General features: G+C 52.3%; 2 protein-coding genes across 2 annotated transcripts in view; both read left to right on the top strand.

Annotated features, from left to right (window-relative positions):
- Positions 1-14839, top strand: part of LOC123793972 (uncharacterized) — a 64786-nt gene that overhangs the window by 1842 nt on the left and 48105 nt on the right. The window lies entirely within an intron of this gene.
- LOC123793973 (uncharacterized) overlaps positions 1-14839 on the top strand; it is a 75899-nt gene that overhangs the window by 55650 nt on the left and 5410 nt on the right. Inside the window, exon 3 of the mRNA XM_045800079.2 lies at positions 9839-9965. Within this exon, the coding sequence (XP_045656035.2) occupies positions 9839-9965 (127 nt within the window). The remainder of the gene's footprint in view (positions 1-9838; positions 9966-14839) is intronic.

Raw genomic sequence — 14839 nt, 5'->3', positions numbered from 1 at the left:
CTGCGCCCAAATGTCTCCATCGCTGCCCCTGCCCCGCAGCACCTGCTTCCCCTTCCCTAACCAGGGGGGCCTGTGCCTGCATCCGCTGGTTTCTGACAGGGTATTCGTCCATCCCTCTCTTAATGCCAACTGTTCTAATTACCAGTAACTTGAAAACTAAAACGGTCAGTTATTTTACCCCCAAACTGAGTTTATTCTGCAGTTGCAGAGAATTGCAATTCTGGGCGTATAAGGCCCCACAAAACCGCAGGCAATTTGGAGAACAGAGGGGAGGTAGGCTCTCTCAGAGAGGAAAGGAGGGGCCGGGGTGGCTGTGCGAACACAGGGGTCTTGGAGGAAACTGGGAGCTGTCCTCATGGGCTGGGTGGTGCTGGAGCTGGAGGCTGGCTTCCTCCCACTGGGGCAGTGAAGTCCCAGGGAAAGTAGTGTAGACTTGCAGGGTGCTGGACCTCCTGCTGGGCGCCCAGTGAGGACCAGGGCAGGTCCCGAGGGCGCCCCCTGCTGGCCCCCACTCCATCCCAGATGGGCTTTCCTTGTGTGAATTTCTACGTTTCCTCCATTTGACTGAAATGTTTCCTAGGAAACATCTCTGAGTAAGAGGGAGGTTTGCGTTACTTAGTGGGTTTTCCCTCAGCGCGGGGAAGGACCTCTTCTGTTGGAGGGAACGTTTGTAGCGGTGGAAGCCAGCGGTGGAAGCCAGCGGAGGCCAGCGGAGGCCACCCCTGAGCAGTGAGGAGGACGGGAGGGCGACACTCTCAGGCGTTGCCGTCTAGTCTGTGTGTTTATCGGGAGTGTAAGACGGCAGAGAATCTGCTCACTGTCTGCATCGTTCTCACAAATTCACAGGCGGTAAAAGACAAAACAGGAGTAACAGTTCCAAATCGTGTGGTAGTTCTAACCCAGGACCCTGGGTGTGGAGCAGCCGACTGACATGTTTCCTGGCCCCCATTCCAGCCTGGGGGACATTCTCGCCGTGGAGGCAAAGCTGTGTGGCTCCCGGGGGTCCCTGCTGCAGGGAGCTCAGGGCGAGGAGGGAACTGGGCCATTTGGGAAGAGGCAGTGTGGGTCAGAACACGGGCTTAGCCGGTCAGGTTTTTGGAAGAGTAGCAGAACTTCGAAGATGTTTCGAAAGGTGTTGTTTTGCACAGAACTGTTTGGAACCAAATGTTGCCCGGTAAGACAGCCTGTGCGGTTGTGCGCTGAGAGACACGAGTTCAGGTAATAAGCCCGCGTCCCCTAGTAGTTCAGGGGAGGGAACGACTGTGATTTCAGAGCCTGACACTTGAGAAAAGGCAAGAGGACGATGACTTTGTCACGGGTGCCAGTGAGCCTGTCCCTGAAAGGCCAGAACCCCAAGAAAGGGTCCCCCGCCTCCCGCAAGGGTCTTGAACATGCAACAAGGGCGTGTGTCTCCGTGGAGGAGGGAAGATGCAGCGTGAGGGAAAGGAACCCGGGCCAGGGCCTGACATCCCGGAAAGCCTGGGGCGCGGGTGTCGTCGGCTGCCATCCAGCAAGACAGAAATCTTGACTGTCCCCTCGCACGCGGTGTGCAGGGCGGGCAGGCTGTGCTGTGAGTCTAGACGTGTCACCTGCATCCAGGAGCCCCTTCCGTGGAGCGTGGCCACACCAGGGTCGGGGGCAGATCCTGACGGGGGCCCTTCCAGCGCGGCTGGAGAGAACCTGCAGGTGACTTTTCAGGGGACGAGACTCCAGGTGGCGGGAGTCCCGCTGTCGTCTCCCTCCGCTGAGTGGGCGCCGTGAAGGTCGCTCTCCCAGAGCTCGGTGGTTCTGAATCGAAGCCACCAGTCTTCTCCAGTATTGAAGCCTAGGGCGTTTTGTCTGCTGCAGGTCAGAGGAGGGGGCCCAGGGCCGTGGACGTCCTGCGAGGTCTCCGTGGTGGGAGTGGGGGGGCTCCGGAGGGGAGGGAGTGCGGCTGGGAAGGACCGACCATGGGGCTTGCAGACACCGTGTTCGGGGGGATCTCTGCACAGCGTGTCAGTTGAGTGTCAGTAGTGACGCGAGTGTGTCCCGCTGGGTCCGAGGACCGAGGGTGGTGCGCACTGTGACTGTGTTAACGCGGCCTTACAGAACAGAGCTGCTGAAGGCCCTGGCTGGTGACACGGGCGCCCTGGTCACAGTGACGCGTGAGAGCTGTTCCCCAGGTAGAGGTGACGTTTGCTCAGAGAATTGCAGCCACAGGACCCGCACTGGCCTGTCGACACGAAAGGCTTCGGTGCAGTGAGAAAACCTAAAACCGTGCCTAAAACATCCCGCCCTCCCTGACGGAGGTAGCTGTGTGACACCCATTTGTGCAGACAGGCGTCCCTGCATTGTCGGTGCACAGGGGGTCCTGGCAGGTGTGCACTCTGTGTGGCTTATTAACGTTTCTGTGCTCATACCCGTTAACGAGCACATGTTGTTTCAGGCCCGTGGGTTCATGATGTCCAGTGGTGACTTGTGGGAATTGTGAACTCCCTGGTGGGGCCAGATTGTTTTTCCGTCCAAACCAGACTTCTCTTTTTTACTGGACTAAGAGGTACCAGGTTTACTATATTGTGCGTCCTTCTCTGGACCCAGTTGTTGGGTATCTCTTATCAATTTTCTAAAATATCATTTGGGCAAAACATACCTTTTTACCAAGACAGATATTTGCCTGTGGTTTCCTAGAGCAGTGTTTCATTTTTGTTTTTTTTTTTTGGTTTGTTTGTTTGTTTTGTTATTTTTCAGAGAGGGAGAGAGAGTGGGTGCGTGTGAGTGTGGGGGTGTGGGGAGGGGCAAAGGGAGAGGGAGAGAATCTTAAGCAGGCTCCATGCTCAGCGCAAAGCCTAACGTGGGGCTTGGTCTCCCGACCCTGAAAAATGACCTGAGCTGAATACAATCAGGAGTTGGGACGCTTAACTGACTGAACCACACAGGTGCCCCTTTTGTTCTTTTTTTTTTGAAGAACTATCAGCAAAATGGTTTCTTTTGGCCTCCAGGTAGTCACATCTGGAGCCAGAACACTTCATTTTTAATTAATTAATTAATTTGTTTGTTTGTTTGTTTGTCGGGGGGTAGGCACAAGCAGGGAGGAGGGGCAGAGGGAGAAGCACACTCAGCGCTGAGCCGGGAGCCCGATGTGGGACTCGATCCCGGGACCCTGGGATCATGACCTGAGCCGAAGGCAGATGTTTCACCGACTGAGCCCCCCAGGTGCCCCTGGAGCCAGGAAACTTCATGATGCCAGAGCAGACAGTTAAAGCACAGCATCTAATAAGTTTGGGTCATAGGCGCCATTTTTAGTTGATCCCCATTGGAGGTAAGAGCACCTCATTGTCTCCGTAATAATCAGGTCATGGGCTCCCTGGCAGGCATGCTGACTTTCTGCATGAACGTTTGTGGTCTTACACGTGGCGAACGGACAGAGCCCGGACTAAGGGCACATAACGCAGCGTGTTGCCTTCCAGGGACTTGGAATCACGATATGTACCATTTTCAATTTCATTTATTTTATCTTTATTTTTATGTGTGTATGTACGTATTTAGGTAATCTCTCTACCCACGAACTCCCCACCCTGAGACCTAGACTCGCATGGTCTGAGCCAGTCAGGCGCCCTGCTGTTTTCAGTATTTAAATAAGACCCATCCATAAGCCACGGGCACTGCATCAGTGAGAGGCACTCGCCGCAGGTTACACGGGGAGTCGGAAGCTGAGCCGTCAGCGTTCAGCAGTCGTGGGAGTTTCATGTGGGTCCGAATGTAGTGCTTGTTCCCGGATCAGACGCCCTGTGTGTCAGTCCTGAGTGTGAGAAAGTGCAGTTTTTCCTTAGGGACTTTATGTCCTTGCAAGGCAGAAAGCTGTAACAGGTGGATTCTGTCTTCCTGTGAAGAGTCTGGGAAGGGAGCAGAGAATGAAGTCATCCGTGATTCATAACAAAGGAGAGCCTGCAAAATTCTCCATCACCCAGATGGGCTTCTGAGATTCAAGGAAAGTCAGAACGACTGTGCAGCCCTGGGTCTGAGCGCCCCAGTGTATTTCTGTTACTTTCAAATGAAAGCAAATCACATTCGCCATCCTTACAACTGAAATACGAAAAATGCACTGTGTAGTTCCATTACATTGAAAATTTGCTTTCAGTGGGAAGGATGTCAGCGTGTGGGAGTTGGGAACAGCAGGGTGCCAAGAGATAAATAAACCATGTTCAAGAGGCCTTTTCATCCCCTGATGAGGTATTTTGAGTCCCTTCATCCAATTCTAGAGTGACTTTCCCTTTTTGGGAGACTGAAGTCCTGCATGATCCTTTCTGAGGGAAGAGAGCAGGAGGTGAACAGAGGCGCAGGAACTCACGTGGAAATGGTGTCGGTGTCCCAGGATCTCAGTGAAAGGGAACCGGTCCAGACACAGGCACCTGTCGAGGTTCATGAGACCCCCCCCACTACGGGAGCGACGTGAGCTCCCTGTGACGGGGGCTGCTTGACACCAGGGGCTCGGGCATCAAGAGTGTAGCTCTGGGGTCAACAAGGACGGTCAGAGTCCTTCCCCATCTGGGGAGAGGTTTCTCCAAGCCCATCAAGAGGGAATCGGGGGAATAGCCCCTGTGGTCGGTGGAGCCCCGCCGGTGGGAATGCGGAAGGACTGGGAATGGCTGGGAGGAGGGCTCCGGGTACCCGGGGCATCGAGGCAGGTAATGATCTTTTCTCAAATGTCCTGGCTTTTTGCAAGAACAGTGCAAACCAGTGGACATGTGGGTTTTTAGGGGGTTTCAGTTGCCAGAGGTGAAAGTTAAGAATTTCAGCTGTCTGTCTTGTGGGCTGTGAGTGAGCTAGTTTCCCAGAGTAACGACATACGCGGGGGACACGGTTTCCCATTCCATCCTGGTGCTTTTAAGTAAAAAGAAAGATCCCGGCTCAGCCCGTCAGCTGCTGCCTGGGTAGATTCCACATGTGAAGAAAGACCCGCGGTTACATGGAAGCCAAGCTGGAGTCCCTTGTAGCGGGCACGTACGGGTTCACGGGCTTGGTGTGCAGGACTGGGTGGGAGTCTGCAGTGTTGGGAAAAGCTTCTGTAATTGCTCCGCGGGGATTTCCAGCGAGTGTCATCATGTCTTTCCAGAAGAGAGGCGTCTGTTCCTCTCTCCTGGGTCAGTGTCATCCCTCGTGTGGCCTGGCCTGCACCAACACGCATGGGGAATAACGTGTATAAATCAGGGAAACTGCTGGCAGGTTGCATAGCTGTGTTATGGGGGTGCCTGGGTGGCTCAGTCGGTGAAGCGTCTGCCTTCGGCTCAGGTCATGATCCCGGGGTCCTGGGCTTGAGCCCCACATCGGGCTCCTTGCTCAGCGGGGAGCCTGCTTCTCCCTCTGCCTGCAGCTCCCCCTGCTTGTGTTCGCGCGCTCTCTCTCGTCAAATAAATAAAATCTTTAAGAAAAAGAAAAAAAAAAGAGAAAAGCTGTGTTATGTTCTTCAGCAAGATATGGGGGTTCTCAGTCACTCAGGGCACTTCTGCCTCAGTCCAGGGAACGTGAGACATTTGGGAGAAGCCTTATCTTTAAAGATGCTCGGATTTAATAGACAGAGGTGAGGAGGGAGCAAGGGCAGGGTCAGAAGACCAGGGAAGGTCAGTAGAGTTTCTAGAAAGGTGGTTGGAGGCAGAGCCCGGTGCGGAGCCGCTGCCGCGTATCTGCGGACCGTGAAGCCGGGCAGGAGAGCAAGACGCTTCAGAAGCCATTTGTCTTCTCTCGGTTGTTTGCCTCAGTTAATTTCAAATGTCTTTTGTAAGGAGGCGAACTTAGATTCCTGAAAATATTTGCAGGTCTTGAGGTACGATTAAAATGTGTATCGTATTCAGTGTTTTGGAAACGTGACTTCCTAATTTAGTTATCAATTACAAGTTCGTGGTGATCGGAGGTTCCCCATAAAGGCTGTTGTAACTCTTTCTTTCTTTCCTTTCTGTGTTAGATTTATTTATTATTTTGGAGGGAGAACGCCGAAGCGAGTGGGGGAGGGGAGAGGGTGGGAATATTGGAGCAGATGCCTGCTGAGCGGGCAGCCACTGAGAGGCTCCATCTCGGACCCAGGAGGTCATGACCTGAGCCAGAACCGAGAGTAGGACACTTAACCAACTGGGCCCCGAAACACCCCACGGCACTTTAGTTCTAAATTACATTTGGGTCAGTTGGTTCATTTTGTTAGAGATGCATGTGAGGAGGGACCATGGTTTTGAAACCTAAAACTGGCCAGGGTCCCCGTCGGGCGCCCTCTCACAGCGCTTTGATGAGCGGAATCCATTTCCTGGTGGTTTTCTCTAGACCCAAAAGAATTTTCTAAACACGGTTTCTAGAGGAGTAGCCTCGTTACAGAAGAAATCAGACCAAGGCCCGCGCATTTCCGTCAGGGACGGACCCAAGAGCAACAGCCCAGTTCTATCCAGGCGCTGGAACAAAAGCCAAATGAGTAGTCAGAGAGGACAGGCCCCTGACACGGGTCCCCAGAGACCCTGCAGAGCGCAGGCGGGGAGCGGGCTCTGAGCCCAGGACGACACTTACCCCCCGGCTCAGGGTCGGGAGAAAGCAGTGAGCACGGTGGGCACTGGGGGACCCGCACCCGTGCGCTCAGCAGCTTGGAGAGGCTGGGGTCTGCTCTGGTCCGTGGTGATAGTCAGATAACACTGACCTTAAAGGTAAAACCGTCAGTTACTTTTACGGGAGAAACGCTTTATCTGGGGTGAGTGTGTGGGTCAGTTGGTTAAGGTCGGACTCCTGATCTGGCTCATGGCTCAGGTCGTGATCTCGAGGTCTTGAGACGGACGCGTGCTCCGTGCTCGGTGCGCGGTCCGCGGGCGCCCCTCTCCGGCTCGCTCCGCCCCTCCCCCATGCACGCTCCCGTCCAGACAGACAAGCAGTCGTAAAGAAGAATGCGTCTCTCCGGGAGTATCAGAGAACTGTAATACAGTCTGAGGAAGCCCCCGCAAAACCACACGCAAGGCTGGGGAAGAAAGGGACCACGCTTCCTTTTAGAGGAGAGGGGGCCTGGGGAGTGCCTGCCCGACAAAACATCCAGTGGAGCCAACTGGAGGGGCCACGTGTTGTGGCTTCTCATGGGCTGGCCTGTGCCTGTCTCTCAGGGGCTGGCCTGTGAGTGTCTCTCATGGGCTGGCCTTTGGCTGTCTCACATTGGCCGGCCTTTGGCTGTCTCATTGGCCGGCCGGTGGCTGTCACTCGTTGGCCGGCCTGTGGCTGTCACTCGGCTGGCTTGTGGCTGTCTCTCATGGGCCGGCCTGTGGCTGGCTGGCTGTCTCTCATGGGCCGGCCTGTGGCTGTCTCATTGGCCGGCCGGTGGCTGTCACTCGTTGGCCGGCCTGTGGCTGTCACTCGGCTGGCTTGTGGCTGTCTCTCATGGGCCGGCCTGTGGCTGGCTGGCTGTCTCTCATGGGCCGGCCTGTGGCTGGCTGGCTGGCTGGCTGTCGTGGGCCGGCCTGTGGCTGTCTGTCCTGGGCCGGCCTGTGGCTTGCTGTCTGTCGTGGGCCGTCCTGTGGCTGGCTGGCTGTCTGTCATGGGCCGGCCTGTGGCTGGCTGGCTGTCGTGGGCTGGCCTGTGGCTGTCGCTCGTGGGCCGGCCTGTGGCTGGCTGTCGTGGGCCGGCCTGTGGCTCTCTCTCATTGGCCGGGCTGTTGCCACACAGGGAAATAACCTTCCTCCCTCCTGTGTAGGATGTAATGTAGTGTGGACTTGCGGTGTGCCTTTCTCCCTGTTAAGTCTGCCACTGGCCGTGAGGGAAGGGTTTGGGTGCTTTCTCTGTGCACTCCTGACTCCATTCTAGTCCTGTCTCCTTTATTTTCAGGGTGTTGATGGTCTTTTGGGTGGTTTACATTGTTGGCTGTTAGGAATATGCTGCCGAGGGTACGTGCGAGTTGGTGTTGGTGTCCCCGCTCCTCTAAACTCCTCTGGGGGGTGGGGGATGGGCTGGGCCGGTGGTGGGTATTAAGGAGGGCACATATCGCATGGAGCACTGGGTGTTATACACAAACGATGAGTCATGGAGCACCACATCGGAAACTAAGGATGAACTGTATGGCGACTAACATAATATAATAAAAAATTATTATTAAATAAGAAGTAAACTCGTCCTGGGTAGATTGATACTCGGCGTGCATTGCTGTATTGCACGTAACTCGACGTTCATCGTTCCGACCCTTCCCCGGTGACTACGCGGTTCTCCATCCCCAGCAGCATAGCTGCCTGAGAATCCCCCTTCCTCACGTCCTCACCGGCACTGACTTGTGTGACTTTATAGCCATTCTACTGGGTTTGAAGGGGTATCTGCTTGTAGTTGGACGTCCATTTCCCTGGGGACTAAGTCTAGCATCTTTTCCTGAACTGTTGGCTGCTCGCATATCTTCTGTGGAGACGTGTCTGCTCTGTTGTTAGCTGTGGGCTTTCCTAGCTGCCCCTTATCAGGACCAGGAGGTTCCCCTTTGTGCCTAGTTGGTTGAGTACTTTCCTTATGACAGGGTCTGGGTTTAGTCAGATGCCTCTTCTGTGCCTGTCCAGGTGATCGTGGGTTTTTGGTTTTTATTCTGTTCATAAGGCTTACGACTGCAGTTTTGCTTGCTGAACCAGCCATTTTATTTCCTATAATGGGAAAGACCTGCTGCTGATTCCCAGAGGGTGTCCCACCAAGGAAGGGTTGCAGCACATGGCGGTAGTAATCCCTGCTGGGTTGTCTGCTGCAGTAGGGAGAGCCAGACACCGGGTGGCCAAACCGGGTCAGATACAGAGGAGAGGACTCGCCGTTCAGACAGGTAGGAACGTGTTTGCCTATAGGTCAAGATGGCAGCTGAATATAAGGGAACGAAGAAATCAGTGGGTTGGTCTCAAAGAAGCAAGGCAGCTGAGAGTCAGCAAGCATCCGGAAAGGGTCTCACAGAGTACATAACATATGCGGATTCACTTTGCAGGAGCTGCCATTCCCACATGTTGGGAATGGGGGCCTCAGGCGATGTAGTGGGAGGGGAGAGGACAGGGCGTGCACAGGCATGCACGGTCCCATCTGTTCGCCAAGACCTTCAGTTGACTGAGGAGTACTAGGGATACACCAGCCGAAGGGCCAAAAAGAGAAAGGAGGGAGTTAAGGATCCCTCTGAAGGGCAAGAGGGGAAATCCCTCACCATTTTGGGCAAGGGCAGTCCATAGGGCTCCCCCTGGGCCTTTGGATCTTCTCAGAGGAATAATTCAGCTGGTGGTCCTCAGTTGCCTAAGGAGTACTAGAGTTGGTCCCCAAGGGAAACTCCCACGAAATTCCTGAAGAATCCGGGGATATGATGGCACAGCAAAGTGTCCCCCATGAAGGCCACCAAATGTGGGGCGACCGGATCACAGTCCACCTAATCCGGGGAAGGGGTCACGTCTGCCTCTGCCGGGGTAGAGGGGACTACACCAGGCTCCTTGACCCTGTTGCCTCCCAAGGAGAGAGCCACTCAAGTCACGTGTCCACAACATCCTGACCTTCTGGTTCCAGTTCTTGGGCTGACAAGGCAATAATCATCTCTGGGCAACTCAAAGATGTGCTGTCTGATTTTTCATTCTTTACCGTACTGGAGTGCTCAGATCCGCTGTGTCTCAGTAAGAACAGCCTGTATTGGGGTGTATGTAAGTCTCTATCAGCCGTCGCCATCACCCCGTGCTTCGGGTTCCCAGCCCTTCCCGTCAGTGGGGGCATGGCAGTGGAGGTGTTGTCACTTCCCACACGGGTGTGACTCGGGTCCTAGGAGTGGAGTGCAGTTCCCTGCCTATCGCCCCCACCTCCCACACACGTGGGTGAGGAGGGAGCGTTGCTGAGTAGAATCTGTGGGATGTTTCAGGAGGCGGTGGTCTTTGCGGACGTGGCGGTGGACTTCACCCCAGAGGAGTGGGCTTTGCTGGACGGGGGTCAGAGGAGGCTCTACAAAGACGTGATGCTGGAGACCTGCAGGAACCTGGCCTCCCTGGGTAAGCATGGCTCCACCCCTTCACCAGAGTTTTAGGGAACGAATGTTTCTTACGAGTGTCTGATCTTACTGGAGCCGAGGAATGGGGATACATTGGCGAAGAGACAGACGTGGTCCAAGCCTTCATGGAAACTACGCGGGGTCACAGACCTTTCCCGTGAAGACAAAGTTTCATGTGTTAAATTGACTCTCTATTAGTCTTGATCCAAGTGGGAGAGTCCCTAGGTTTGTAAATGTGAATGTGGTCTCCAGTGTCAGTTTGGGGCAGGGAGCACTGCTGCGTGGTTTTCACTTCTATGAAAGTTACACAGCGGTTACTCCATGTTGGGCTCAGTAATGTTGCTCCAATGAACCCCTCACTTAATGAGGAGGGGAGATGACAGCGTAGGAGCACCCTGAGCTCACCTGCTCCCCTGGACACTCTGAGGCAAGAACTACGTGTATTCCAACTCACTCTGAAAACGACCTGAAGACTGCTGGAACAGATCTTTGGCAGCTAGTCACAGCGAGAAGTCCTCATGGAAGAGGTTGGGTGGAGCAGAGATGTGGTTGGAAGCCAAACCCCCGTGTGTGGAGGCAGAAGTGGGTGGGGCATCACAGGTACAGAGAAGCGGGGAAACCAGTCCCCACACCAGGCACCCCTGCCCCTGGGGACCGCGGTGCAAAGACCAGGGCCCAGAACACCTGCCTTTGAAAAGCAGTGGGCCTTAAGTTTGGGAGCTGAGACACCAGCAGGGCTCAACAGGGAAGATGGAGGGCTATGGAAAACAGAGTCTTTACTCTTAAGGAGTTAGCTCACTCTTATAGGTTTGCACAAGGCCAAGCACAAAGATGCGTTTTGAAGATTTATTGCCTAATTTTAGGGCACACGGTGGAGGCCCAGGGAGCTTTCTCTAGGAACTGACATGCTGGCAGGTGTCATTTATCTTGCCCTCCTTCACCCGAGATAGCCGGATACATCTGGGAGCCAGTTCTGACATGCTTTATCTACATTGCTTATACTGGTTTCCCCCACTCAGCATTTCCCACCGACCCACCCCTTCTAACCCACCTGCCTTAGAAGGTACCCATCCAGAGTCAGTCCCATCCGGCCACCCTTGGTGGCAGCCTCACTCGGGGCCAATGTCTCCCTATTGGGGCTCCTGTCCTACTGCCCCTGTCACGCAACCCCAGTTGTGATTACCCCCTCTCCAGCATGACTTCTGTCCCAGGGAGTGAAGGAGCTAACCACACCGACCAGTGAGCCTGCACTAGCTGCAGCCGGGTGTTTCCATCACCTGGCCCCTCAGCTAGCCGAGCTGGGGGCAACCTGCCCGCGACTGCACCCACAGCAGTCACCATCCATCATTGCAGGCGGCCATATTGAGGATCACCCCCATCCATCAGTGCATCCAGCACGGCTACAGCAGGACTTCCCAGCCAGCCATGCAGGGCATGAAGCCCCACACACCAGTGTGCATATAGCAGCCGGCTCTCAGGCACAACAGGAGGGCGCACACAGCCCGCACCAGGGCGTGATTGTGGCGTAGGGCACCATAGGATGTCTTCTATGTAAGGCCCCTACTCTGAAGACCCCGAGATGTAGCTGGCTTATCTAATACATGCCAACACAGCGAGTGGACAGAGGAATCGGTTGCAGAGAAAGTAACGGGACAAAAGCACTGAGAGTGAGCTAAATCATATAAACATAAGTAATCTGTCAGATAAAGAGTTCAAAATAACGGTCATGTAGATACTCCCCAGACTTGAAAGAAGAGTGAATGAACATAGTGAGAACTTCAACAAGGAGATAGAAAGCATAAACAAGGGGCGCCTGGGTTGCACAGCGGTTAAGCGTCTGCCTTCGGCTCAGGGCGTGATCCCTGTGTTATGGGATTGAGCCCCACATCAGGCTCCTCCACTATGAGCCTGCTTCTTCCTCTCCCACTCCCCCTGCTTGTGTTCCCTCTCTCGCTGGCTGTCTCTCTCTGTCAAATAAATAAATAAAATCTTTAAAAAAAAAAAAAAAGAAAGCATAAACAAGAACCGACCACAGCTAGGAAATACCATAACTGACATGAAAAATACAGTAGAGGGAATCCATAGCAGACGAGAGGATGCTAAACAGCTACCCTCAGTCTGGAAGATGAGGTGGTGTGGGAAGCAGCCAAGCTGAATACCAAAATTACGATAATGGTGAGAAGGAAATAACGGAGGATAAGTTCAGGGACCTCTTTGACCACAGCAATGATAATAATTGCATTATAGGGATCTAGGGAGGAGAAGGGAGAGAAAAGAGCAGAAACTTCTTTGAAGAAAGAGCCTGATGCTGGGCTGGATCCCAGGATCCTTAGATCTCAGATCCGGGCATGGAACAGATATCCAGGTCTGGGAAGTACAGCAGGCCAAACCGGAAGGAGAAAGGGGATCCACACCAACGTTTATACTAAAATGGGAAAAAGTGAAAAATAAAGAGTTTATCTTAAAGCAGCTAGAGAAACCAGACTTTAAAAACTACAAGGGGAATTCCATAAGGCTATCAGCTGATTTTTTTCAGGAGAAAAAGGGCAGGCCAGTGGGGAGTGGCATGAAACATTCCGAGCGCCAAAAGGAAAAAGCCTACAACCAAGGATATTCTACTCAGGAAATTCATTGCTCATTGAAAGAGATAAAAAGGTTTCCAGACAAATAATAATGAAAGCACTTCATCACCATGACACCATCTTTTAAAAAAAATCTTACTTATATGAGGAGAGAGAGAGAGAGCGTGCGCACACACACAATGGGCGGGAGTGGCGAGGGGGGGGAGAATCGAAGCGGACTCTGCCCCAAGCACGGAGCCCGAGGTGGGGCTCGATCTCAAGACCCTGAGATCATGACTTGAACCAAAATCAAGGGTTCGGTGCCCGAATCACTGTGCCACCCAGGTGTCCTGCCATTAAATCAGCCTTACAAGAAATCATGAAGTACCTCTTTTAAGTGGAAAAGAAAAGGTGATAACTAAAAGCATGAAAATTATGAAAGGAGATATAAATTTGGTGGGAGTAGGAAATATAAAGTTAGTGGATAAACCACTTAGAAAGCGGTTACGAAGGTTAAAACACAAAGGTAGTAAAATCCTTAATATCTTGAGGTTAATCCATGGATACAGAGAAACAGATGTGAAATATGGGGTGACTGGCTGGCTTAGTCAGTAGAGCATGGGCCGCTTGATCTCAGGGTCATGAGTTTGAGCCCCATGTTGGGCTTACATATTACTTAAAAACAAAACAAAGAAAAAAACCGCTGTGGGGGCACCTGGGTGGCTAAGTCAGTTAAGCATCTGCCTTTGGCTCAGGTCATGATCTTAGGGTCCTCGGATCCAGCCCTGCGTCAGGCTCTCTGCTCAGAGGGGAATCTGCTTATCCTTCTCCCTATGCGCCTTATCCAGCTCCTGCTCTCTCACTCGCTCTGTCTCTCTCAAGTAAATAAATCTTAAGAAAAAAAGCATTTAACAGACTAGCAAGAAAAACGTGCTCCTCAATAATTACTTTCAATGTAGGTGGAGTAAATGCTCCAATCAAAAGACATATATTGACTGAATGATTAAAAAAAAAGAACCCATCTATATTCTGCCTCAAAGGGAGACACAAAACAGACTGAAAGTCAAGTGGATTAAAACAGATCTCCCATCCAAACAGAAGTGGGGAAAAAAGCAGAGACTGAAAACTTACATGAGTTACAGTAGATGTCGCAGCAAAGAATGTAACTGGAGGGGCGCCTGGGTGGCACAGCGGTTAAGCGTCTGCCTTCGGCTCAGGGCGTGATCCCGGCATTACGGGATTGAGCCCCACATCAGGCTCTTCTGCTATGAGCCTGCTTCTTCCTCTCCCACTCCCCCTGCTTGTGTTCCCTCTCTCACTGGCTGTCTCTGTCTCTGTCGAATAAATAAATAAAATCTTTAAAAAAAAAAAAAAAAGAATGTAGCTGGAGACAGAGACTGCCATGACATGTGGACAAACACATCAGTCAGACAGGAGCAGTGTAACGATGGGATAGATCTGTGCACCCAGCAGGGAACGCCTGAGTATATATAGCAAATATTAAGAGAAATAAAGGCAGAAAATGACAGTAGTAAATAATTGTAGGAGGATTTAACGCTCCACTAATGTGCCTGCATATTTCAGATTTACTGAAAATCAGTAAAGAGGGGATTTCAATGACACATTACACCAGGTGGACATAATGAACATTCCACCCCAAATGGCAGAATACACATTCTTTTCAAGTGCACGTGGAGCATTCTCCAGGATAGTTCAGACATTAGACCACAAAGGAAGTCTCAGTAAGTTTACAAAGACTGTAATCTTCGGAGGCATGTTTTCTGTGCACAGCAATATGAAATTACAAGTAAATAGTAAGAAAAAGAAGAAGCTCAAACATGCTGAGGCTAAGCAGCTTGCTACTAAAAACCAGTGGGTCAACAAAGAAGTCAAAGAGGAGTCACAAAATACTTGGAGCCAAATAAAAATGAATGCATGGTGGAACATTTTTGGCCCGTGCATCACAAGCAGTGGGAAAAGGGAAGTGTATAGTGATACAGGCCTGCCTCAGAAAACAAGAAAAATCTCAAAACAATTGAACCTTATGCCTAGAGTAACTAGCAAAAGAAAAACAAAGAAAGCCCAAATTTATAAGGAAGGAAATAATAAAGAGTGGAACAGAAAGAAATGGAGGTTAAAAAAATAGAAAAAGATCAGGGGCGCCTGGGTGGCTCAGACGTTAAGCATCTGCCTTCAGCTCAGGGCCTGATCTGGGATGGAGTCTCGCATGGGGCTCTCTGCTCAGCGGGAAGCCTGCTTCTCCCTCTCCCGCTCCCCCTGCTGGTGTTCCCTCTCTCGCTGTGTCTCTCTGTGT

Source organism: Ursus americanus, chromosome 14, assembly GCF_024610735.1.
Source record: "Ursus americanus isolate L20-20 chromosome 14, mUrsAme1.1.p, whole genome shotgun sequence".
NCBI classification, from domain to species: domain Eukaryota; kingdom Metazoa; phylum Chordata; class Mammalia; order Carnivora; family Ursidae; genus Ursus; species Ursus americanus.
This window is presented reverse-complemented; position numbering and strand designations above follow the sequence as displayed.